Here is a 24,057-nt window from a genome sequence, read left to right as displayed (position 1 = left end):
TTTACCATCATGGAGAGTCATGTTGTTATTTCTGTGCCGTCCGAAAACCATAGCAACACAGTATCTCTTCAAGGGTGAAGAAGGAAGGTCCCTCCTTGGACCTTAGTCTGCACCGGTCATGAGACACTAATTTTGAAGCTTTGAGAAAAGCTAAGGTTACAGTTAACAATAGATGTTGCTGATTTAGCTGAAATGAATAGAAAAGCTTTGCTGAAATCAGTTAAAAGTTAGAGGATGGTTAAAAGAAACCGGATTTAAGATAAGCTACCCCGGATTTAATAACTCATTGCTTGTCAAACAGAGAAACTAATCAACACCAGACCTCCCGTTTCCAGGAAGCCACTGAAATAGTCCTGGAAAACAGGAAACAGGGAGTTCTACCAGCCATCAATCACATCTGCATTGAAAATGTTGAAAATTTAGAACAAGGAAGACTTGTTTTACTTCCTCCTTTTGGTGACCACTCCTCACAAGATGACCACCCACCCATTTCAGGGAACAAACTCCGCATGCTTAATAGCCTTTGTGTCAATTAGCATTCGAAGCGGAGAAGAGGAAGTGACAGGGGTATGAATATGCATTTGTATTTTGTGTATTCAACATTTTTGTAAATAAAAGGCTTTGTAATGACCTGTGATCTTTGCAGTGCGCATTAGGGAGCTATCTCAGGCACTGCCTGGTGTCACAGTAAACATACACTTTCTAACTTTAACTGTCAGAGAGTCTTTTGTCCGTCACAGTTGGATATTGATATTAGATCAATATTCATATTTTAATAAATCAGTCACCGCTGGATGTGTTTTGCTCACTTGCTTCTTGGGACACCAGGACGCTCCTGCTCCTGCCCTGTGCCCTGCTCAGAAGCCAAGAGCTGGCTGGTGCCCCTGGCACGCCGGGCTGGTGCCCCTGCACGCCGGGCTGGTGCCCCTGCACGCCGGGCTGGTCAGCAGGCAGAGCCAGCCTGGCATCCCCCAGCAGCACATCTGGCCGTACAGGCAGGGCTGCTGCCGGCTGGTACAGCTGCTCTTCTTCCTTGGTGCGTGGCTCCTTGAACAGAAGGCGGTCCTGCCTGAGGGCAGGAAATGGGCTGCAGTTAGAACACTGTCTTTAAAAAGATCCCGCCCTCAGCAATTGGGCAGGGGCCGTGCAAGGGTCTCTCGGGTGCATCTCAGTATGCAAATGTTGGCCGTGAGAAGATAATTGTTCTGCTCTCCCATCTGAAGCACATTCCTACCTTGCCAATGGATCATTCTACTAATTTTTATCTCTGTTGCACTTAGCATAACATGCCCACAATGCCTTTGTGTTTTCACATGGACATTGTGGTTCATTACCTGGGAAGAGCCCATGGGAAACCCACAGCTCTAAGGACAGCTTTTGGCAGATGATTTACCCTTTCCTTCAACGTGTTACAGCAAGTCCCCAGTGAGACACAAGGGCTTTTCCTCTGGGATACACCAGTGGGGAGGACTTGGGCATCTTCATTACTCATTTATTTACACTTTGACATCTCTTCCTTGGAGGTGACTTTTCTGCTATCTGCAGGATTTTTCCTTTAAAATCGCCCTCCTGACAACATCCCAGCAACATGACTGCTGCTTCTGCATGTCCTGATGAAGAGCTTGCAAACGCCTTTTGTTGTAACATGGGAGAAGCTCACATAAAAACCAAAACACCGTATTCGCTCTTGCTCTTCGCTATAACTGGTCTTTGTCTTCAAGCAGCTGTAAAAGCGGACAATCAATAAACCTTGCCAGGGTCTTTTTAAGGCTTTTTGAGCCATTATGGCCATAATGCTTCTTCAGGCTGCTGTGTCAATACACTCAAGACACTGAATATGTCAAAACCACATAAAATCTTTATTAAGATGAAATTAAATGAGCAAGCCCAAATCAGCAATTTAAATGGATATTGTTCTTCAAGGATGCCAGACCCAAAAACCAGACACAACTGAAGAATTCAGGGCATTCAGCTAGGATTAAATTGGTGTGAAACTCAAACTTTCGCTACAGTTCCTGCGCAGGAGGAATTTAGGAGGATGGGAATTGCTGCCAAGGTGGTCTGGACACCTGCCCTGTGTTTTCTGTTGCAGCATTGGCCTGAGCTAAAAAAGTGAAGCAAATCTGGGGCAGGTGGGAGGGAAACAGTTATTGGCATAAAAGTTCAGTCTGTCTCTGCTCATCAAATCAACCCAAACAGATCCAAAGGAGAAGAATCCCTTATTTATGCGTGGTTGCAGGTGACAGTGCATGGAGCTGCACCGGGTGGCACTGCAGAGTCCATCCTCGTGCTGCATGGCCCTAGTGGGTGATTTCTTCTCCCAAATCCTCCCGAGCCCTTCTGGGCCAGGCAAAGTCACCAGAGCCACTCTCACATGGAGAGTCTGACGGCAGAACTGTGGGGTGCTTTCAGCTCAGTGCCTGAACCCTTCTCCAGTCCTGCACAGAGACTGCAGCATTAGAGATTTTCACCTGCCAAAAGGAGGGGAGGACAAGCAGGATGTGTGAGAGCTGCCAGCACCCTGGGAAAGAAAAGCTACAGCTTGAGGCCCCCTCAGCACCCTCTGAACACACAGCTAAAGGCAGCAGCAAGAGGCAGGTGCTGCCGTGGGCTGGAAGTGAGCTCCCAGGAGGGTACAAACATGTGGTTCAGCCCAAGGCAGCGAGGAGGTACTGCAGGTACCATGGGGCTGTTGGGGCACAGGAGCTGGGTCCAGGTTCTTTTCACAGGCAGTGTCAAGCATGCAACAGTTCAAGCTCGTTGCTGCCACTTCACCCAAATTTTGGACAGGGGACAGGACCCAGGTGGGTTTGTCTGGGTTTGATGCATTCACACAGCCTGCATGGTTTGCTCTGCTCCGTTTGGGAGCTCCTGTTTTGCAGTCCCCCAATGCCTGGGACATGAGTGGGTATGGCCCAGCCCTTGGCCACTGGCCAGCAGGTGACATCAGATCCTCTGTGCCCATGCAGGGCTGGGGCAGTTTGCTGGCCCCTGGGACCAGGGGCTCCAAGGGGCTCAGGTTCTGCATCTCCAGAGACTGCCATGACTCTGGTGCGCCCTGCAAGCTACAGGGGGAACCTGGCTCCTCCAGGGCTTCCTCCCTTGGAAGGAGGCGTAGCCTCAGCATGGACCAGTGGGTTGGTAATAGATAGGACAGCACCAACTGGGTCCCCAAAGCACCATGAGCCTTCCCTGCCAAGGGCATGGGCTGCCTTGTGCCCATGGCCTGGTTCTGATGGCAGCAAGGGACACCACCCCCACGGATTTTCCACTGGAGCACAGGGAATTTGCATCCCTGCTGCAGTTTAATTGTGCAACTTTTGCTTCATCAGGTGGGATTCTACAGCTTGCCAGGAGGATTTCACTGTTCACAAAGGAGCTCTTTTTCTTCTCAGTGGAAAGCTGAAAAATTGCTCGGTTCCAGCCTATTTAGTTTTAATTGTTTCCTTTAGTTCTCATTGCCCAGAGCAAAATATCACCTTCCCCTAACAACCAGCCAGGCTGGGAGCCAGCCACCCTGCCCAGCCACCGTGCCATCCCTCCTGCTAGTCCTGTGGCCCCCGGGGGTCCTGCCTGTGCTGGCAGGGTGGGATTTTGGGGAGGAGGCATCACCCTCACCAAGCAGCGGGCAGGAACAGCTGCAGGGCTGCCCGTGCTGTGCTGTCTGCATGCCCCAAGGGCTTTGTGACTGCTCTGGCTGCCCCCTCTGCTTGCAGACATCCTTTTTTCCCTACCAGCTCACCTCTCCCTGCTCCCCAGCCTTCCTCCCCAGCTGCTGAGGAGGGGCCAGCTCATCATTCCTTGCCTCCAAGGTGGCTTTGAAGAGAAAGGGCTGTGTTGCTGAGGCAATACATGATGCACACAGAGCCCTGGGGATCATGAACAGCAGAAGATGAGAAAAGCCTCTTCTCCCTCCCTTCACCAGAACGAAGCACCTGTGGCTATTTGGGAATGATGTGGTGCACTGCATCCCAGGTGAACATCACCTCCAGGACCTCTGCTCCTGCTCCAGCTCCTAATGCAGCCCTTCCACAGGGACACCCCACATCATAAAGACAAAAACCTCATGTCAGCAGTAGAAAGCAGGGTCTTGCAAGCTCAAGAAAAACTTGTGGGGGCTCCTAAACCTTCTTGGAAGTTACAGGACCAGGAGGATAAAGCAACATTCCTTTCCCATGCAGGCTGCCTTCAGGGAGCACAGCCAGACACCCCCAAGCAACCTTAGCAACAGATCAGGCTCAAGGGAATATTAATGTGTTCCAGTATAAGGCAAGGATGCAGAGCTAGTTATTGGGGTGAAACAGAACAAAAATACACCCAATCCATCAGAGTAACCCACCAGGTCACTGATTCTATCCCTGGGATCACAGATCTCTGCATCAGGGCTCAGTCTGATGCCAGGCACTGCCTCAGCTGGCACGTCCCAGCCCCCAGGGTTCACAGCACCATTCCAGAGGTTTCCCTGAAGGTTTTCCTCTGCTCAGTTCTGGGGAAGAACTATAAAACAAGGGCTCATAAATTAATTACCTAAAAGAGCAGCAGAATGTTATTAGATACTTGGGAGTTAATTGCACTGATGCTAATCACATGTATTTTAAAAGCACCAGCAGAGATGTAATATGTAATTCCATAGGTATTCCAGAATAATTTAGCAATTTAATGAATTTCTGCTAATACCTTTTCAATCACCTGCCCACTTCCTCTCATGTTTCCTGGGGGAAAGGGGGAAGAAACTTTTCCAGTTGGCTAAATCTGTTGCAAACTCACTTTTGTTGGCAAAGATACTGTTTTATTTCTCAGTGGATTTAATTAACATTAGAGTTATCCCTGGGTGACAGGGTGGCCAAGCAAGACTGCAATTGCCTGGTCCTAAAATTGGAAGTCTGGATCAGGGATGGTTGAAATGTTTTGGACAGACTGTGATGGGCTGAGAAGATGGAAACTGAAATGATTTGTGGATTTAGGTCAAATTCGGTAAGCAGAGCCAGGGGAAAGTGTGGAAGAGAAATGTAAACAGCACCAGGCATTTTATTCCATCTCATCAAAATGCAACATTTTGTTTAGAAAAAGCAAAAATATCCCATTTCAGCGTGTTTGAGAGGCAGATTTTCTGCTTGTCTCCTTGTGCCTCCCCCCAGGGTCATGCAGCTGAGATGCACCCAGCCCTGGGGCACCGTTGCAGCTGGAAAAATTATTTGTTTCCTTTCTGGGCCCCCTGCTTAGTGAGTGCAGGGCACAGAACCTTGGGATGGCACTTGGCAGTCCAGGGGAGGTGGACAGAAGAGAAGACAAGTGATCTGAGCTGTATGAGAGCTGAGCCCCACCCTCCCCACACTGGCAGAAAAGAGACCACCAGAAGCCATTGCTCTCATGGGGCTTTTATTGTCTGGCTGGCCCTCGCCTCCCACCCTGCTGCCCGTGTCAGAGCCCCACATCACCCCCCATGCCTGCAGAGGAGACCCCAGCCCAGCTCACCCCCAAGCCCAGCCACCTGCCCAGGGCAGCACATGCTCCCCAGTTCAGCCCAGCCCCATCCCAGCCACCTGCCTGGGCCAGCACATTCTTCCCGGGTCGTTTTTGTTGATTGTTTTTTGTATTTTTCTTCTTCTTTTTTTTAATATTTATTTTAAAAATATAGTAGCTGTGGAAAGCAGCCCTCTTTATAAACCCTTGATGCCAGAGTGAAATGCATCTTTGTCATCCTTGTTCCTAATCCCTCCTGGGTGCCCGTGCCTGCCAGCAGCTGTGCCGGGGGCTGGGGAGGCTGCTCAGGCTGCTGCAGCAGGGAGGCTCTCCATGGCAGGGAGGGAGAGAGAGAGAGAGAGAGAGGGACCCTTCTAAAAATAGAAATATTGTGCTGAGTCGTTTGGAGTGAATGAAATACATGAAACACCAGCATTAGATTAGCTTTAGCTCATCAGATATTGCTCCCGGCGGAGTCGGCGCAGGGCGCTGGTGGAGGCTCAGCCCCCCTCAGCCCAGGCTGGGGTAGTCACGCCGGCTCCAGCCCTGCTCCACACTGCAGGGCTCCCCGCTCTCGCCCACCACGAGGACACTGACCCACAGGGCAGCCCCAGAGCCCCTGGAGCTGACATAAATAGGAAACTGTAAACACAACCATCGGAGATAAGAGACATCTACGACCACAGGGTTTACTGCTTCAAACGTCCCACCCTCCCCCCCCAAATCTGTACCCCTATGCCCTTGTCCCCACTCCGTAAAAAGGTTCTCCAGTAACAAAATCTTCGATCCAGGCTTGGAGTAAAGGTGAGGTGGTCAGGGAGTAAAAAGGGACATTGCAACCTTAGCGGTCTTTGCTCGGGAGAGGAGGTGGTGGCAGGAGGGGCAGAGAGGGTCAGCTGGTTCAGGTCCTTTGCAAATCCATTTGGTTTGTCTGGAGGACTCCTTGGGTTATACCTGAGATGAAGACGTCTAGAGGACACTCCATAGCTCAATTGGAACGCGGTGGGTGTTTCTGTGCCTAGAAGAGCCCTCACTGCCGGGAGTTGTCTGTCACGCTTGCACCGGGCAGCAGGAAAGCAGCATCACCCCTCTTCTGCTCGGCACGGGGCCGTCTGAACCAACGCTGGGCTGGGGGACTCCTCATGTGTCCAGGACCTCGCTGGTGGGCGACGGCTCGTGGGGGATGCCCTGGGTGCTGTGGATGGTCTGGTTGTGCGAGAGGGAGTTCTGCTGGAGCTCCAGGGCGATGGCATTCTGCGGGAACTCCTTCACCTGCCGCTTGTACTCCAGGAAGGTGCACGCCTTGGTGGCGATGGCAATGATGTTCTTGCCGATGAAGATGGTGGAGACCCTGCTGTCCTGGAATAAGATCATGTTGATGGCCCGGATGAAGATGGTGACGATGTTGATGGTGACCAGGCTGAGGACGGGGTAGAGCATCATTTTTTGCGGGGCAATGTGCTCCCCTTGCATGCTGATCTCACTGAGGGACACGCAAGGCAGGATCAGGAGGAGTATGTAGCAGTAGAAGAACATAAGCCCCTCTGCCCAGATGGGCAGACCGGTCCTGTGCGGCTCCCACAGGTTGGCCTGGATGTCCAAGATATCCAGCAGGTCGAGGGCCACCCAGAAGAGGCGTCCCCGCAAGTCCTCTTTCTTCCGAAAGGTCCGTATGTACTCCATGCTGTCCAAGGCCACCAGCACCAGGTAGAGCCCCGGCACACAGATGGAGAGCAGCAGGGTCAGAGCTTTCCTGGCCACCGTCTCCAGGTTCTTCTTGTCCGCTTTGTAATTCTGAAAGATGAAATACAGCTTGATCTCCAGCACGAAGATGTAGAGGAACCACAGGATCATGGCGTAGCCCCGCTTGGCCGTCTTTACCTCGGCGCCCACCCACACGGCCACATAGCGCAGCACGATGAGGAAGCAGATGTCCCCCACCAGCACGATGATGCAGACGCCGATCTTGCGGGGCCCCTGGTTCTGCTCCACCAGGTAGGCATCCATGAAGGCCATGCTGGTCATGATGACGATGGTGGTCAGGCAGACGTGGCGCTTGTCGGGTGGCGGCAGCACCATGGCGAGGCGGGCGGCCCTGCGTGCCTCGGCTCCGGCGCTAGGGGAGCGGTGCCGCCGGCGCGGCGCGGGGGCACAGCCGTGGCCAGCCCAGGGGCCCAGCGCCGCCCTGTCCCCCGCCGCCGCCCCAGGGAGAGGAGCCTGGAGCAGCAGCGGCTCGGCTGGCAGCCCCGCTGTCCCAAGGCTCGGGGCTGCCCCTGCAGACCCCAGGCCAGCCCTTCGCCCCTCAGCGGCTGTGCCCTGCAGGCACCGTGGCTCTGCCCCCAGCCCAGGGCTGGCTGAGCAGCCCAGCCCCAGGCACCCTCCGCCAGCAGCAGCCAGGGCTCACAGGTGTGCGGGGCCTCCCGGAGGAATGTCCCTCCTCTGTGGTGGGTCGCCCATCACTGCCAGGCTCTCCAGCAATCCTATGGCACTAACACGCCTCCAGACTCCACGCCCCAAATGCTGCTATAGGTCCCTGGAAACACAGCAGCTGATGGCACAGAAGGGGAGCTCTCCCTGCTCCCAGTGAGATCCCACGTTCCTCCAGTGTCTGGGGGGCTCCTGCTGTGTCCTCACAGGGAATCACCTTCACGCCTATCCCCACAGGGCTGTGCTGGTGTCCTGTTGCTGCCAGCTGTACACGCATCCCTCCATTCCTGGAAAAGATGGCAGAGAACAAGTGTTAGGGTCCCTCTGTGTGCTGACCATAGAACGGTGGCAATGACAACGCCCTCAGCTCCCAGCATGCTGCAGTGTGAGCTGCACCCACCAGGCACCGTAACATCACTGGGGCACCACCACCACGGCCTGTGCAGGAGCATGCAGAACAGCTTTTCACTGAGTACAAGCACAGCACAGGCTGTCCTGCAGGGAAACTCAGCCTGCTGCCCTTTCACAGGCACTCCCTGTCTAGAACTCCTCAGCAAGCTCATGCCCTGTGTGCTTCTGCTGTTTCAACAGCACAGACACAAAACCACAACCCCGGTGGGGACACACAGGTTTCACAGCATTGCTAGCTCCAGGTATCCCAGCCTAGCTGTGTCTCAGCTCCAGCAGGGAGACAGACCCACAAGTTACTGCAGAGGTCCCAAACAGGGCAGTTCGGCTTAACTACAGCCACGGGATTCTCCCAGTTCCTGAGCGGCTCACAGGGTGTGGGGCACATCCCTCCTGGAGCAGGGGTCAGGTCAGGGCTGGCACACGGGGGACAGGGCAAAGCTGTTCCCAGGGTGTCATGAGTCCCAGCAGCTTTCTGGATGGGTTCAGTTGCTTGTGGAAACAGTTCCTCCTCGCCATGCTGTTCTTGCCCAATTAATTTGTTAATCTTTTCTGTGCAGGGAGTGGATCCCAGAAATGAACAGGTAGGTCCCTGTGCACACAAAAATGTCACTGAACTGCTTACGTGGAGATAGACCTTGATCACAGCCAAAGAGGCTGAAGGGAGGAAGGCAAGCCCAAGGAGGTGTAAGCCATTAAAAACCTACCCTACTTTGCAGCTGCTTATGTTTATAGGGCCTCATTTAAATAAAAGCTGCGTCCTCTCCTGCTTCAGGGAGACAAGAAGAACAAAGAAGAGAAAGTGGGAAGCCTGATGAGTCAGAGCCAGCCCTGCCTTGTGCCTGAGTAGGTGGACAGCAGGGACGTGTGTACCTGTGCCCTGGTTTCCATAGGATGTGGTGCTCAGCAAACATTAGCAAGGGACTTAAAGCTGCTGCTCCAGCCAGGACCCTTGGGATGCTCTTCTGAGTCTGCCGCCAGCAAGGAAAATTGCCATGTTAAAATAATTTCTCAAGCAGGATTGCTCAGAAAGAAACCAAAAAGATGTGGTGGGAATTCATGAGAACTGACTTCCCAGGCAAGGCTTTCCCTGCAGCCCCACTCTCACCAGTGTGGCTCTCTGCAACAATTCAGAGCTGCTGTCTGGGGCTTCAATTTGTTCTTTCTTGAGGTTTTGGATAAAAATATACAGTCATTGCTGTAACTGCCTTAAAACTTTTGCCAAGTTTTACAGAGGATTTATAGCCACAGATAGATAACTCCAGATAAATTAGGTCTTTCAGGAGGGAACCGTGGCTTTTTTTTTTTTTTTTTTTTCACCCTGTAAGTATTTATGCCTGCAAAAGGCAGCGATTATTTAAAGGGCAGTGGGTTGCATCACAGCACAGTAAGGTTAGGAAGCAGCTTGCCTGTAAATTCTGCCCCTTTGCCCTGTGAGTTACTGGTGTGGTCTGGGGAGCTGGGGGAACGCACAGCTCTCCCCTCATGTCTCGTGAAACCAGAGAGAAAATCCCTTCCTGCCTGCTGGTGAACACCCAGGACACTGAGAGGTGTTAACTCACAGTGCTCACAGGCAGCCAGCAGGTCTTTAACCACCCGTGCTGAGCAGATGGTTTTCAGAAAAAAAAATGCACTCAAATCCTTCTCCGGTGTCTGCTCCTGAAGGGCTCACGGCAGCCCGGGCTGGGTCTGACAAACATTTGTGGTGGTGACCTTTCAGAGGGCAGGCAGGGACTCAGTCACAGGGCTCGAGCGCTGCTTGCTCCCTGGTCAGACCAGGCACTACCCAGGGTGAGCACCTCTCTTGCCTTTCCCAAATTGTTTCCAAGCACTCGCTGCAGTGCAAGGTCTTCTGATTTTTCAAGGGCTGGTGTTTTCCCCACCCCTCACAGCCCTGGAGTCCTTTCCAGATCCATGGAGCAGAGCTTGGAAATTTGAGTGATGCCTGACCAGCCTGTCGGGGAGGGGGCACATAAAACTCTACGTGGAAGACTATTAGAGAAAAGCAGGTAGTTTTTAAACAACCATTACTTTGTAACTTTTAAATGACCTTATCGGGCAGTACATTTAGAAACTGCCTGAGAACTGTACTGAATAAACAAGACAATAACGATGTCAGACAGCCACAAGAGCACATCTGAGGCAAATATTTGTTTAGACAAGTACTCAAAGAACTTTCTTCCTGCAGGAATTGTTGTAAATAAAAGGCAACCCACCTGAACATAATGAGATTGGAGCGCTATGGATGTCAGTGAGCCAGGCTGGCAGCTTCCTATGGGAAGGAATCTAACAGCTTTTACATCCCTCTTGGTGCCAGGACTCCCACAAGCGGGTACTGAAGTGATGCTTCAGTCTTGGCAGCTATGGGCCTCCTTACCAGGACAAAATTAAATCCCTACCTGCTAATTCTCCTCTACTTCTACCCTACTCAAACAGCTCCCTTGCACTGGAGTGAGCAAATGCCCTCAGTGACACCCACAGCAGTGTGACACCAGCTGACATGGCACAGCCCAAGGCTGGCATCCAGCCCCACCAGTGAAGGCCAGCAGCAGGGAATGGGGAGCAGCAGCATGTCCCCTCTCCTTCTCTGGGGTGTGCTTGGGGACACCCCATTTCCCAGCCCAGCCTGCCCTTTCCCAGCTTCCCTGCAGGATGGGAGAGGCTTCAGTGGGAATGCAGGGGGCTGCTGATTCCCTGCAGAGACTCACGGGTCCTGCAGGTGAGTCCAAACCCGGCTGAAGGGCAGGGTTTGCACTCTCACCACTGCCCTGCTTCCTCTGGCACCGAGGGAAAGGAGCAGCATTGGTGCAGCCAGCCCTTGCCCTGTTCCTCTAGTGCCTCTTCTATGTCTGAAAAGTTATTTCTTGGTCTTGCACCTCTTTTTTCCCGGCTGTCCCAGCTCTCCTGGACGCTATAAAGCACTCGTGGTTAGCCAAGGACGTGCGGTCACAGCCTTGCTCCACCACCAGCACAGGCAGAAAATCCAACCGCGCTTTCGCCGCGGTGCAGGAGGCTCGTGGCGGTGATTAATTACCGCCAGCTCTGCCCTTTCCGGCAGCCCATCACAGCGCCCTCCTGCCCCCTGCCTCTGCCCGCCCCTCCTGGCACAGCGGCCAGCATCGCCGGGAGCTGCGGAATGCAGGAGCCGCCGGCATCCGCACACAAACCCCAGCTCCCCTGGCCAGGGAGCCAGCAGCTGCAGACAGCCCGGAGGGCCCATGGAGCCACCAGCAAAACAGCGTCATTAGCGCCGGCAGGCGCTTCCCAAAGCCCAGCTCTACCTGGCAAATTAATTTAAATTATTTATGTAATTTGAATCCTGTCTATTTTTAAAAAAGGGAGCAAGACAGAAGTATACACAGCGCGCTTCCCAGGTAATTAGGATGCCGCATTGCTTACAGCTTCATTTGCACTTTAATTGCTTTGATTTATTCCAGTTGTCCTGAGTGTAAACCCAAAGCTCCCACTCACTCGGTCCTTCAGCCCCCTCGGGAGCTGCTGCTCCATCAGGGCCTTTTCCTTTTCCCACCCCGCAGCGTGGGGCGAGAGCCGGCGAAGGGCACACCCGGCTCTGCCCGGGGCAGCTGCGGCAGAGCCGAGGCCATGGCACCGCGCCCTGGCAGCCGGCTGTGCCCCAGGGAGCGCTGAGCTGCAGCCCAGAGCCCTGCTCCCAACAGAGGCCGGCCACAGGGAGCTGCTGTTCATTGCTTACAGGATTTGTGACCCCTGAATTACCTGTGACTCTGTGCACCACGTAAGGATGGGGCTTACAGGCAGGGCAAACTCTGCTCTGACTAAGAAGAAGCTCTAAATCAGCTTGTCCCCGAGCCTTTGCATGTTCCTGCCGCTGGTTCAGCCTCCCTGACCTGAGGGCTGAGGTTTCACCTTCGCCGCCGCGGGCATTCCCTGAAGACCAGCAGAGGGAAGGAGGGAGGGAGGATGCTCCTACCCTGAGGAGCAGGGCAGATCGCTGTGGGCAGCGGCTGTGCCCTGCCTCCTCCAAGGCAGCACTGGGCTCTCAAGTGCATCCTGTGAAGGAAATGAGATTGAGGAAGATTTTTCCGGACCCTGCCCAGTAATTGTGTCTGAAGGAGGAAGCAGCCCACTTGCTAATGATTACAGATGATTTACTGTGTAGGCACATCAAGAGATGGGGGAAGAGCCGCATACTGTTCCGAGAACCTGCTCAAAATAATGCAATGTCAGACGAAACCAGCTCCTGCGTATACCAGTGAGCGCATCAACTGTGCTCTCCTGCTGCAATCAGGAAGAATGAACCCCAGTCCCCTCTGGGGTTCATTTCAGCCGCCTTTCCCAAAAACAAACACAAGCAGAAGGTACCAGAACTGTTGCCTGAATTGGAAAAAAATAAAACCACCTTCTCAATCACGTCACTTTGGTGACGAGGAGGGGAAATGCTGCTTGCCCAAAGCAGAGCTCTGCACAGGCTGGCTGCAGGGATGGATGGATGGCCTTTTTCTTCCCAGTCCTGTCCCCCACAGCCATCCTGGTCAGGGCTCTCCTGCTGACACAAGCAGCTGCAGGGAACATCTCCCCGTACACAAACATGCTGAGTTGGACGATACTTGACAGACATGTCAAAAAAAAAAAAAAAAAAAGCCTTTTCAGATGTTTCACGTGTTTAAAAATAGTTAAAGAAGGTAAATGATTCATTTTGACTTGTACATAAAATATGAAATTAGAATACTACATTTTGACTCTACCAAGACAGTTTACCATTTTCCCAGCAAAACGCTTCTGCAGAGGAATTTCTCGGTGTTTCCAAGTTGGGTGCATTTTCAAGATTTTGATCTAATCTGGACCAAGCCCCAGATAAAAAAGCATCAGAATCCCCCATGGTTCATTGGTTTGTTGCCAAAAAGGGCACATTTGGCAAACATCTGTCTGAATGTATGTCTGCCACAGTGAGAGATGCACCTGGAGTTCAGTGGAGTGCAGGTTCAGCTCACTGAGCTGCCCCCACCCTCTTCTCCCTACTGCAGGCTCCTGGCACTCTTTATCACTCTCCAGCAGAGCTTTCCCCACTGGTCCTGGGGCATTTCCCCCTCTGCTACCTTGGGAGTCTTCCTGGGCTTCTCCTCTGCCAAATCATCAGCATTTTCCCCGTACTGCTGCCCTCCCAGTCCTGGGGCTCCTGCGAATGCAGGACTTGCCCTTGCTGGGAGAATCTGACCCAACAATACTCTCTTTTTTGTTTCTTGATCTGGGTTTTCTGTTTGTTGTTTTGTTTGATTTTGTTTTCCAGTCTTTCCCCCCACTATTTTGGAGGTGCTGTTGGATTTTATGTTTCCTCCAGCAGGCTCCAAGCTCACCCCACAGGGTGCTGTCTGTAGGTATAACCAACACCCTCACTGGTCCTGTCCCCTTCCTAGGAAACTGTTTGGCTCTCATCTGAAGGAGCTGTGCCATCCCTGGGCTGGGAACAGAAGTACTTCCTGCCCCAGGCATGGCAGGGCTGAGAGTGCACCTGCAACTTGCAGTTGGACAAAACATTTTACTAAAATCCAGCAGCACATCACCAGCTCTGACCTCTGCTGCTGCCCTCCTGGATAGAAACACCTCACCGAGGTGCTCAGCAAGTTTCACCTGCACACAAAGACCACAGCTTGGATTTTTCCTGTGCCATCAATAGGCATGAATGCAAACACCAGGAGCGAGCCAGGTCAGGAGCACAAAACTTGGATCTGGTTTCAGTAGCCTGAGGATGTACTTTTGTGTGTGAATCACAACTGTGTCCTCAAATAACCTCACACTGTCAGTGCTGGGGGAAAGGAAATCATGGAGCCAGAGCAGAGTCCTCACACAGATGCTTTCCCCTACTGCCTGCTGGAAATCCCTACAGATGGAGGATGGAAAGCTTCCTCCTCTTGCTCATCCTTGTCCTCACTCTCCTGGGTGCTGGCAGAGAGGTACAAACTTTCCTTAGTGCTGCTCTCAGGATCCTCATCCAATCCACCAGAGAGAGCCAGGTGGGAGAGGGAATCAGCTAATTAAAATAAAATGAAAACTGGAGTGTGGAGCTATAAATAGGAGAGCACAGGGAGCTTCCTGGTGCTAAACACATGCTTGTGGGGAAGAAGATGCTGGAAGCTCTGGGGCAGAACTCTGGAGATCAACCAGGGAAGATGCATCTGAGATCTGCTGGCACCTCCTGCCCATGTGAGAGGGTGTTCAGGCAGGGATGACTCTGCAGTATTGGTTGGAAGGATGAGGGCTGGCTTGCAGGTTCTTGTAGAGACCTGGGCAGAGAGTCACCTGCTGGCTCCTCTGGCCTGGGCCAGGCTGGCTGTCAGCCTTGGCAGCAGGAGAGGGACCTCTCCTCTCCTCTCCTCCCTCACCCACACAATGCAAGGAAAGGCTGTGGGTGCAAGTGCCTGATGCAAGTAAAGCAGGGCAAGCTGCAAAGGGAAGAGCTGGGAGGACAAAGAGGTCTGACTCCCAAACTACAGTCCTGGAGACCTCTGCTCTACTTGATGGTGAAGGCATTGAGGACTTTCTGCACTCAGGTAGCTTCTGGGAGGTGCTGCTCCAGCACCTGTGTTGGGGTGGCAGGACAGCCAGGATAGCTGTGTGTGTCCTGCCCTCACAAGAACTCTCATCCCCTTTGAGTTCCCAGGTGAGCAGAGGGCCTGGGTGCTCCAGGAAAGGTGGTTTCAGCATCACAGAGCTGGGGAGGTGCCTCTGGAGGCAAATCAGCCCCTACACAAAGCAAGTGACATCTCTGCCCTCCCTAGGAGCCCCCTGCAGCTCGCCCCTGCTGCCAGGCTGTGGTGGCACACTGCAGCCAGGCAGTGACTGCACAGAAACAATTGTACCCCTGTTATTCCCTCTGCCCTGAGCACAGGGTTAGTGGAGGTGGGATGAGCTGGGCAGGCTGCTACTGCTGCCATCAGTCTGGCCTTTGATTAAGAGTGATTGTTCTGCTCTTAATTAACAGGAGGCAGCTGCTGGCTGTTCTGGTGGAATGGAGAAGCAGAGCCCAGTGGCTGTGATAAAAGGAGATTGAGTCTACTGGCTCCCACTGAGCCTGGCACAGCCACCCTGTGACCAGCCACACACCTGGGCTGTGGGACAGGCCACTGGGAGGCACTCAGCCCCACCAGCACTGCCAGGGTTCAGCCTCTGCATGAACAGCAGATGTGGGGCATCCAGATAACCCCTGGCGTGATTCTGCTGCTTTCTGTTCTCCCAGGCCACCCTGAGGTGGTACTGCTGGTGATGCCTGCCTGGTTCCCACAGGGTTTATTTCCCTCTGGCCCTCAGACACCTTCCTGAGGCAGAGCCTCTCCTGTGACAACAGGGCTCATGCTCTGGTGACATCTGGCATTCTGCTGCTCCCCCAGGTTTAAGGCAGCCATCTGGCCTGTTGTGCTGACAGCTGGACAGCTCCCCAGGAGATGAGAAGGCATCTCAGCTTCTTCTGCTCCCCAGGGCAGCAGCTCTCGAGCAGCAGCAGGATGTATCCCGGTGAAATCTGCACCAAGAACATCTCAAACTTCTGTAATACAGGGACAGCACACAAGACAGGAGTGCCAGGTAGCTTGTAAAATCAAGGGACTTTTGCCTTGCCATACAACTGCTGAATTTATTTTGGCAAGGCTGGTGCAATATTAATTATTGATGAGGGTAGCTCGATGCTGGTTGTCATGAACCCTTATCAGCATGAGAAGTCCTGGTGGTGCAGCCCCAGCAGACAGTTTTGACCTGTTTGAAATCACAGTCGAGTCATGGCAGGGGCTGGTGGTGCCACAGGCTGGAGATGGGCCTCAGTGGGTTCTGCTCTACACTGCTCTCCATCATGAAGTCCATGCCACTGTCAGATCCTTCTGGAACAGGCACTCTGGCACTAAGCTCAAGGGCACCCTCCTCATCTTGCCCATGCCTCAGCCTCTGGGATGGGGGTAATGCTGGCATCTGCTGCCCTGGCATCACCTGGGAGATGACACTGCACCTATCTGCCACAGTGCAATAAAAATAATGCCAGCCCTGAGGTCGCTGGGGAGACACTTCTTCTTCTTTCTAGCCTCCTCTCTACCAGCCATCTAATAAATCTAATAAAATCTGTCTTGTTGATGTCTAATTCAATTCCAACACCCAGAGACCAGGCTCCTTATATCACTCATGAACCTAACCTGCTCCCTCCTTGGCATATGAGCCAGGCCAAGGGGCTGCTGCACGTGACTCCAGAAGAGAGCAATTACCTGGGATCAGGACTCTCTCCCAATCTATTGTATGTTTACAGGCTTTCCTTGTGTCACACCTAATTGAACTTTTAGGTGCTTGAACATTGTGGTCAGAGGCAGCTGGTGACTTCTAGGCTGAAGTCTGGAAACTACATGAGGTGCCTTGAGTGTCACCTCAAAGAAAAGTCACCACAGCACCTCCTGTTCATACCTGGGAGGCAGACAGGAGTGGTGTTTGGAACTGCCACAGCTCCTTGCACATGTGCCAGCCAGCATGCAGCAGGAAGGGGTTGGTGTGGCTGAGATGAGCATGACCTGGGCAATTTGAAGCAGTAACTGGTGCATTCCAGTATTCCCTCTCCTTTGCATCCATCCCCAGCCAGGTGGGGACAATTCCACCAGAGCAGCTCAGACCACCAGCAAGTGCCCCTGCAGGGGTCTGAGCTGTTGGTCAGACAGCCCCCCAAGGTGCAGAGGTGTGTGCTGCTTCTTGGGACTAAGCCATTTGGGTTATCAGGCTTTCCTTGCTAATGAAATTCTTCCCCTCCTTCAAAAACAACCAGGAGCAGGGGCCATGCCCATGGTGTGGGAAACTCCCAGATTCCTCATTGCCAGGTCCCAGGCAAGGAGGAGCTCAGCATGGAGGCAGCATGGAAATTAGGAGATGGCTTCCCCACCCAACAGCATGGGCAGGTCCTCTCCCCCAGGAGGATGTGACAATTTGCTGTGCTGGAGCTTATTGCCAAAGAGATAAAATATTTACGGCTGCTCTCTCTAGCTTCCTGTTCCAAGCCACGGTGACTTATTTGTTACAAATTTACATGCATGTTTAAAGGCATCTTTGTGTTCCTTCTAAGTATAGAAGGTGAATCTCTCCGTGTAGCATTTTGCCAGTCAGAATCAGCCACCCCATCTCTTGTGTGACTGCGTTTGTGCCCGGCTTCAGTGCTCATTTTCCTCTCGGTAATGATTATCATTATATGAAGAAAAATGGGTCATTTACAGCGGTTTCTCCCAAAATGAAAGGCTGTGGGATACAGGATATCATTAAAATTCTAAGCCTGACTTCCAACCTCAAAAGGAGGCTCTTGCTATTCGGGTCTCTGTGCAGGGAGGGAGGAGCGGGGCTGGGGAGAAGGCACATGATGAATGTGCTTTGACCATGAAATCTCTGGCTGACATCTGCACTGGCATCGAGGCCCCAGGGCTAAGGATATCTCTGCTGCTCACACATGGGCTCCCTGGCTGGCCCTGGAGGGCACAGGCTGCCTCCCAGTCTCTCCAAGACTTCCTCCTGGCCAGCACGTTCCCAGGGCTCCCATTCCAGCCAGTGGGACAGCACAGCCAGAGCAGGTGATGGGAGTTAATTCCTGCCATAAAAAGAGCAATTTAGCTCCTGCCAGAAGGATGTGGCTGGGTGAGGTCCCCTGCAGAAGGAGAGGCTGGCAAGCTTAAAAGCTGGTGCCTGGACAAGGGAGAAAGCAGGATGAAGTGCTCAGACACAGCAGCCCTTACCCTGCCCTTACCCATTGCTAGGGCTGAAAGAACCCCCTGTGAGAGTGTCACTGCTGTCCCATGGGCCAGATGGCCAGGACCTGCCACCAGCCCCTCCAACACCCCTGTCCCCACACCTGCAGATGTCTGGAGATTGAGGAGTTGCTCACCCAAGGACCCTGCCCATCTCCTCCGCCCTAGATCCAGCTCCCAGCACCAGGGTCCCCAGCAGACTTCGGGCTGACTCCTTCCCTCCTCATTCCTGATGACAGGAAAATCTGCCCTGCCCTCATTCAGGGCTGGCTTCCATGAGGGAGCAGATCTCCCACCTCCTGGTGTTCTCCACTCCCTGCTCCCCAGCATGCTGCTGCCACAGGGGCTCATTTCCATCTCCTGGTATCCCCAGAAGGGGCTTCACAGGAAATGTTTTGCTTGGAAAGGCTATGCAACTCCTGTGCAAGCCTGAAATTGCTGTGTACAGAGCTGTAAGGCAAAGTTAATCCATTTTGCAGTTTAGCCAGCTGCTGAAAGGTGCTATTTAAGAGTGGGGAACAGCTAACTGTTTTTCTCCCTTCCATGAAATGGGGGGGGACAAGGGATATTCAGAGGATAAGAGATGGAGACTGACCCAAAATGGCTAATTTTTAAATTAGCATCTTTTAAAAAGGGAGACTTGCCCTGAATTGTTAACTTTTGAAGTCATTCCTTTCTAAACGTGCTCAGAATGGACTAATTTTTCCTTCTCTTTCCCAGCATTTTAAATCAAAATGTGCATGGGAAGCTCTCTTGCTGCTGATCCCAGCCAAGCAATCAGGCCATGGCTCATGCCAAGCCTCATCCTGGCACCTGGGAACAGCCACAGCAGCCCATGCCAGCGAGGGCATGAAGCAGCTGCAGGTCACGGCAGGGGCTTTGCACTGCCACAGGCACGGGGTCATGAGTGTGCATTTCAAGTGGGATTGGGGGTATCCAGGGCAGGACAGAGAGCATCTCTCCTCCTTGGGGCTGGTCTCTGTTAGGGATGTCAGAATGACAAGTTAGTTGTGGTCTGGCAGACAGGCTGAAAATCCAATATAAATTATTTCTGTTTGGCAGTCATTTAATTATTTTCACTTGGGGTTTTGAACAAAATTTTAAAAAAGCTACAAAGAGTGGCTAGGAGCAATCCTGGGATGCTTTGTTCAGCCTCAGAAATATTTCCTTTCTCTCTGGGGTCACTTTAGCCTCATCCTTCCCTCCCCTCTGCTGATAACGTTAGATTTCGTTTAAAGTAGCAGATGGCTTGGACCTTTCAGGAACAATGAATGTGGTCTGCTAGAAAACATAGATCCAGGGGAAGAGGATTCAAACCTCATTCCCAACTGGTGCCAGACAAAGGGAAGAGCAATAAACCCCCTTTCTATCCACTCATGGCCACAAAGTCATCATGCACATTCTCCCTCACTGGGAACGAATGTCTTGCCTGGGAAAGGGGAATAAAGTGTGGAACAGAGCAGACATTTCCCAGTTTTCCAGAGAAAACAAGAAATGTGGAAAATGGCAGGTGTTTCTCACTGAATTTTCAACTGCACGAGGCACAGGAAAATTGGTGTTTGCAGGGCATCCCTTCTGTACAAAACAGGCAGTGATGAAACCCTGCTAAGGAAGTGGTGAGATTTGGGGGGGGCTGGGAGAGACTGGAGGAGACTGGGGGCTGTGGCAGCCCGGGCCATTGCTGGGCTGGTAAAAACACAACTGGCTGCAGAGGCACAGTGAGTGCACTTGCAGTCAGCTGCTATTTTAACTTGCATTCCGAAACCGCTCCTGGGAGCCCTCCCTAAGCACCACGCCAACATCTTGCACTGATCTTTGCACCACCATTTTCTCTCTCCCACCCTTGCTCAGCCTTAGCCTTTTCCACCCTCTGGCTGGGACCACCAGTGCTCTCCCATGGGATCCCCCATGGCCTCAATAGGCAACCATTTCTCATGAGAAGTCCTGGAAGTCCAGGTCCCCCTGGAAGTATGTGAGACCCAGGGGATCCTCCTCCACCACACTCCAGGGGTGCCTGTCTGCCTGTCCCTGTGCATTACAGCTCTTGCCTATATTTATAGATTTGCATGAAGTGAGGATGGCCCCATTCTGGGTGGTTAATTGCTCTGTAATTAAGTAGCCAATATCTGTCACAGTGCCACATAATGCCTGCACCTTGTAGCCATCAGCACCCTCAGCTCCTCCCTGCAGGGATGTCCCCATGTGCTCTAGAGGGGCTGGGAATGAGCACAGAGGCCAAATACAGGACAGAAAATAATGAATTTCTGTGGGGTGCAGCAGGAATTGTGCAGTTGAGAGGGGACTCCTCCCAGCCCCTGGTCCTCCCCCAGTGCCTGGCTGGCCCCTCTGGGCTGGGTGGAGCAGGCTCTAAGGTGGGGTGCAGGCACTGGCCAAAGATCCATCTCCCCACAAACCCCACTGCCAAGTGTTCCCACCTTGGAAACAGCACTGAGGGCCAGGGCTGGGCAGCTGGGAACAGCTTTGCAACATTAACCCTGCTCTTCCAGGGCAAGTGCCAGCAGCTTTCTGCTCTTTCCTGACATGGAGCATCTCTAGCCCCCTGGGGCCTGATTTCAGTGTGATTTCTGTTATTTCAGCTTAGCTGAATCAAGTGTATGGAGCATGTAAGCTGAGTTGTTTGCTCCTGGGTTGTTTGAGGGTGCCCCAGCCTGGGGGTGACAGTGTCCCCGTTGTGGTGCTCTCTCAGCATGGCTGGGGCCTGGATGCTCTCCTAAGGGAAACCCTGCCAGGGGAAGTTCTGCTTTTGGGATGGAACTGCCCCAGTGCCCAGCCAAGCAAAACCCATCACCAGGGCACTGCTGTGGGGGGTTGTGGGACCTGCTTTCACCTTGTGCTGTGTCCTGCAGAGCCCCCTGAATCCCTTCTTTGCAAACATCTCTTGCTGGCCCCTGGTGTGGCACAGGTATCACCCTGCTCCTGTAGGATGGGCTGGAGTTGGGGGAAATCCACCTTGCCTGTAGTGCCAGACAGGGGTTTCTAACCACATCACCAAACCCTGATGTGCTGCCAGAGGAACAGAGTGATGTCCTGCCAGAGTGAGCTGGCACAGGCAGGATATGTTTTCCACCTCCTGGACTGGTTTGCCCACAAGAAGTGAGGGCAGCTCCAGCCTGCAGTGTGAGCTGGGGGGGTACAACTCCCCAGCAGTGCCCAGCTCTGCCTTGTGCCTGGGGTAGGGGGTCCTCTGACCCTCCAAACCTCCCTGGCCCTGGGGAAATGAGCAATACACTGGTTTGAGTGTTTCTATAAGAATACTGAGCCACCTATGGCTTTTTGGGTGCTTCTTTGTATTCTCTTCCCAGGGAACGCTGATTTCTTTGTGCTGCACTCCAAAACAGCTCAAGTGCACTTGTAGGAGAGACTGCAGAGAGCTGGCTTTCCTTTCCTCTGAGGCGGAACACGAGTGAAATTCTGCATGATGTTTATGTGAGGTACACCCTGCAGGACACCCTGTAAGCCTTGGGGCCCAGGCTATGGCAGGATGGGGATAGCACAGCCAGATTCAGGCTTGCACTAATTTAATCTCAGTTCAGCTTTAAACTGATTAGGACACACACAGTGCAATGTTGAATTACTCCAGTTTATGCTTAAATAATAACTATATACAGCTTTCCGTTGAAGGAATTACATGTGTGTAAACACACCCCTCCTGTAAATCCAAACAAGGTCTTGAAACACAGCTAACCATTCATCACCACACAAATCTGCCACTTCAGATTGCTGCTAATGTTGGGATTCCCCTCCTCTGCTGAGCAGCAAGCCAGCCCTCCAGCTCGTACAAGGCTGGGCCTGCAGCAGCCAGCTGAGCATCACCAGCAGGAAAAAAACACAGATAAGCAGGAAGGAGAGAAGGAACCTCACACAATAAACACGGGGCACATCTGTCCCCTCCCTGCCAGCTGATAGCCCTGCCATAGCAAACAGCAGCTCCTCATCACTTATCCCATGTCCTGCTGGACAGCAGCTGCTGCAGGCGGGATTATGTTCGGAGGGATCCTAGATGGTGAGATCCCATTACAGGTGGCATTTCCTCTGTCAGCACGTGGAGAGCTGGTATCTGCAGCTTCTGTCTGGTGATGGGGAGCTCGAGAGACAGGGAGGCTCCTCAGTGTCAAGCCCAACACGTTTCTGTGGGCTGGAGATAACCCCCAGCAGCAGCGAGTGTTTTGGAATCCTGCAGCAAGGAACAGCATTACTCATTTTGGGCAGTCCCTGGAAAACTCTCCATTTTTGGTACAAACACTATGGATCAGGAACATGGGAATGATTCATGAAGCCTAAGCTGAGCAAGGCCGCTCCAGCTTCCCTTCCTCTACTGCACTGAAAGTAACAGAAAACAGATTTTTGTCTTTTCATTATCAAGGTGAGAAAAAATCCCAAAAATGAAATAATCCATTCCAGGGTCATGTTCAGCTGTGGGTCTTGAACCTGAATCTTACACAGCATGCCCAGTTTACCCAGGAACCAGCTCAATGCCTGAGAGCAACCAGCAGCCAACAGGGTTTTGCTGGCAGCTGCTGCCTTTGGCACTTGATATCCCTGCATACTAATATGAAGTAAAATGGGATGGTAATTTAATCCTATGCCACTAGAAGCAAAGCATCACACAAGCCTGCTCATCCTCTCTTCTAAGTTTAGCCCAACAGTGTATTAAAAAGCCGCTACTGGATTCTCGCCAGCCCCTACTTAGCTAAAGTACCTGACTCTGCAGAAAAGCAGAAAATTCTCCGTTCTGTGTTATTTCTGATCCTTGGGAGAACGACCCACATCTATGAGGGAACTTGACCCCCCAGGAGGCCCGCAGGAAGCCAGTGCAATTTGGAGAAATGTGTGGAGTGACAAAGGCTTTCTTGTGACATTGGGCATGTTTCCTGCTGCCTGGAGCTGGGCTGCTGGAATCTCAGCTTGGAGCTCCTTCCATCCCTCCACTGCAAGCCCATACACTGTAATGAATAAATCTGTCCCTGCTCACTTATAAATAGTTTATAAAAGGTTCATAAATAATTTCTAGATGTTTTAATGAATAGTTAATCAATTGTTGCCGGGCCCAACAGGTCAGCAGATTGCTTAAATCCATCAATTACAATGGCTGCTGATGAGCTTATGAGCATCAGTGGGACACCACCGATGTCTGTGACGGGCTTGTAGCGGCTACAAAGGGTTAATAAGTCATTAATAAATGATGCGAGTGCTCTTTTAATTAAAAGCTGTAGAAGGCCATTGAAAAATGCCTTCCTGGAAAGTCACAGGCAACACAGCAAGCAAACATCTGGATCTGGTTTTGTAACCCTGCCTTTGAGGAGCAAAAGTAGAGAGGTGCCAGCCCAGCCGAGCAGACAACCTGGCTGCCTGAAGAGAGCAAATTTCCTTCATTCAGGGTGATTCCAGAGAAGCATGGCCTGCTCCTAGTGCCCTCCTTGAGCCTGGAGCCTGCACCAGGGAGCTCAGCCACCTCATCCCCAGCTGTTGCAAGAGCATCCTCCATGCTCCAGCTGCTGCCGGCAAGGTAGCAGAAAGGCAGGGGACATGGATGCTCAGGAAAACAAGACAATTCCCACTTTGTGGGGCTCTGACCTTGCTCTTCCCTCCTGGGGGTCTGGGGAGAGCAGCCCACTCTGCCCAGGGGGTGGGTGACACATAAAATGCCCCACCAAGGAGTTGTGCACTGGCAATAACACACTTGGTGTTTGGCCTCCTTAGCAGAGGCTCTTTATTATCATTAAGCACTGAATATTTCTGGATGATAAAAGCAATTAAGTGCAAAAAAAGGTAATGATCCATCCCATATTGCATCCAAAAGATATGAAAATCCCTCATAAAATTATCACCCTAGCACAGAATGGGACCTAAATATCTTTATAACGTAAGACAGAGAACTTTGCTTACAGTCAGAACGTTTATAAGGCATTCAATTAGCCACCAGAGGGTTTCTTAGTATTACCCAATTCTCCACGAGCACAGAGGCAATTACAGGGGATTCTAACTTTTTAAATTAAAGACAAAAGGC

General features: G+C 52.3%; 1 protein-coding gene across 1 annotated transcript in view; it reads right to left on the bottom strand.

The window, feature by feature from the left end:
• Positions 1 to 1,838: 1,838 nt before the first annotated feature.
• The window catches only part of TMEM121 (transmembrane protein 121), a 38,677-nt gene continuing 16,458 nt past the window's right edge, over positions 1,839 to 24,057 (bottom strand). The window contains exon 2 of the mRNA XM_063406752.1: positions 1,839 to 8,177. Coding sequence (XP_063262822.1) covers positions 6,604 to 7,542 — 939 coding nt within the window. The 5' untranslated portion in view covers positions 7,543 to 8,177 and the 3' untranslated portion in view covers positions 1,839 to 6,603. The remainder of the gene's footprint in view (positions 8,178 to 24,057) is intronic.

The sequence above is a fragment of the Prinia subflava genome, chromosome 10 (genome assembly GCF_021018805.1).
Source record: "Prinia subflava isolate CZ2003 ecotype Zambia chromosome 10, Cam_Psub_1.2, whole genome shotgun sequence".
Classification (NCBI taxonomy): domain Eukaryota; kingdom Metazoa; phylum Chordata; class Aves; order Passeriformes; family Cisticolidae; genus Prinia; species Prinia subflava.
This window is presented reverse-complemented; position numbering and strand designations above follow the sequence as displayed.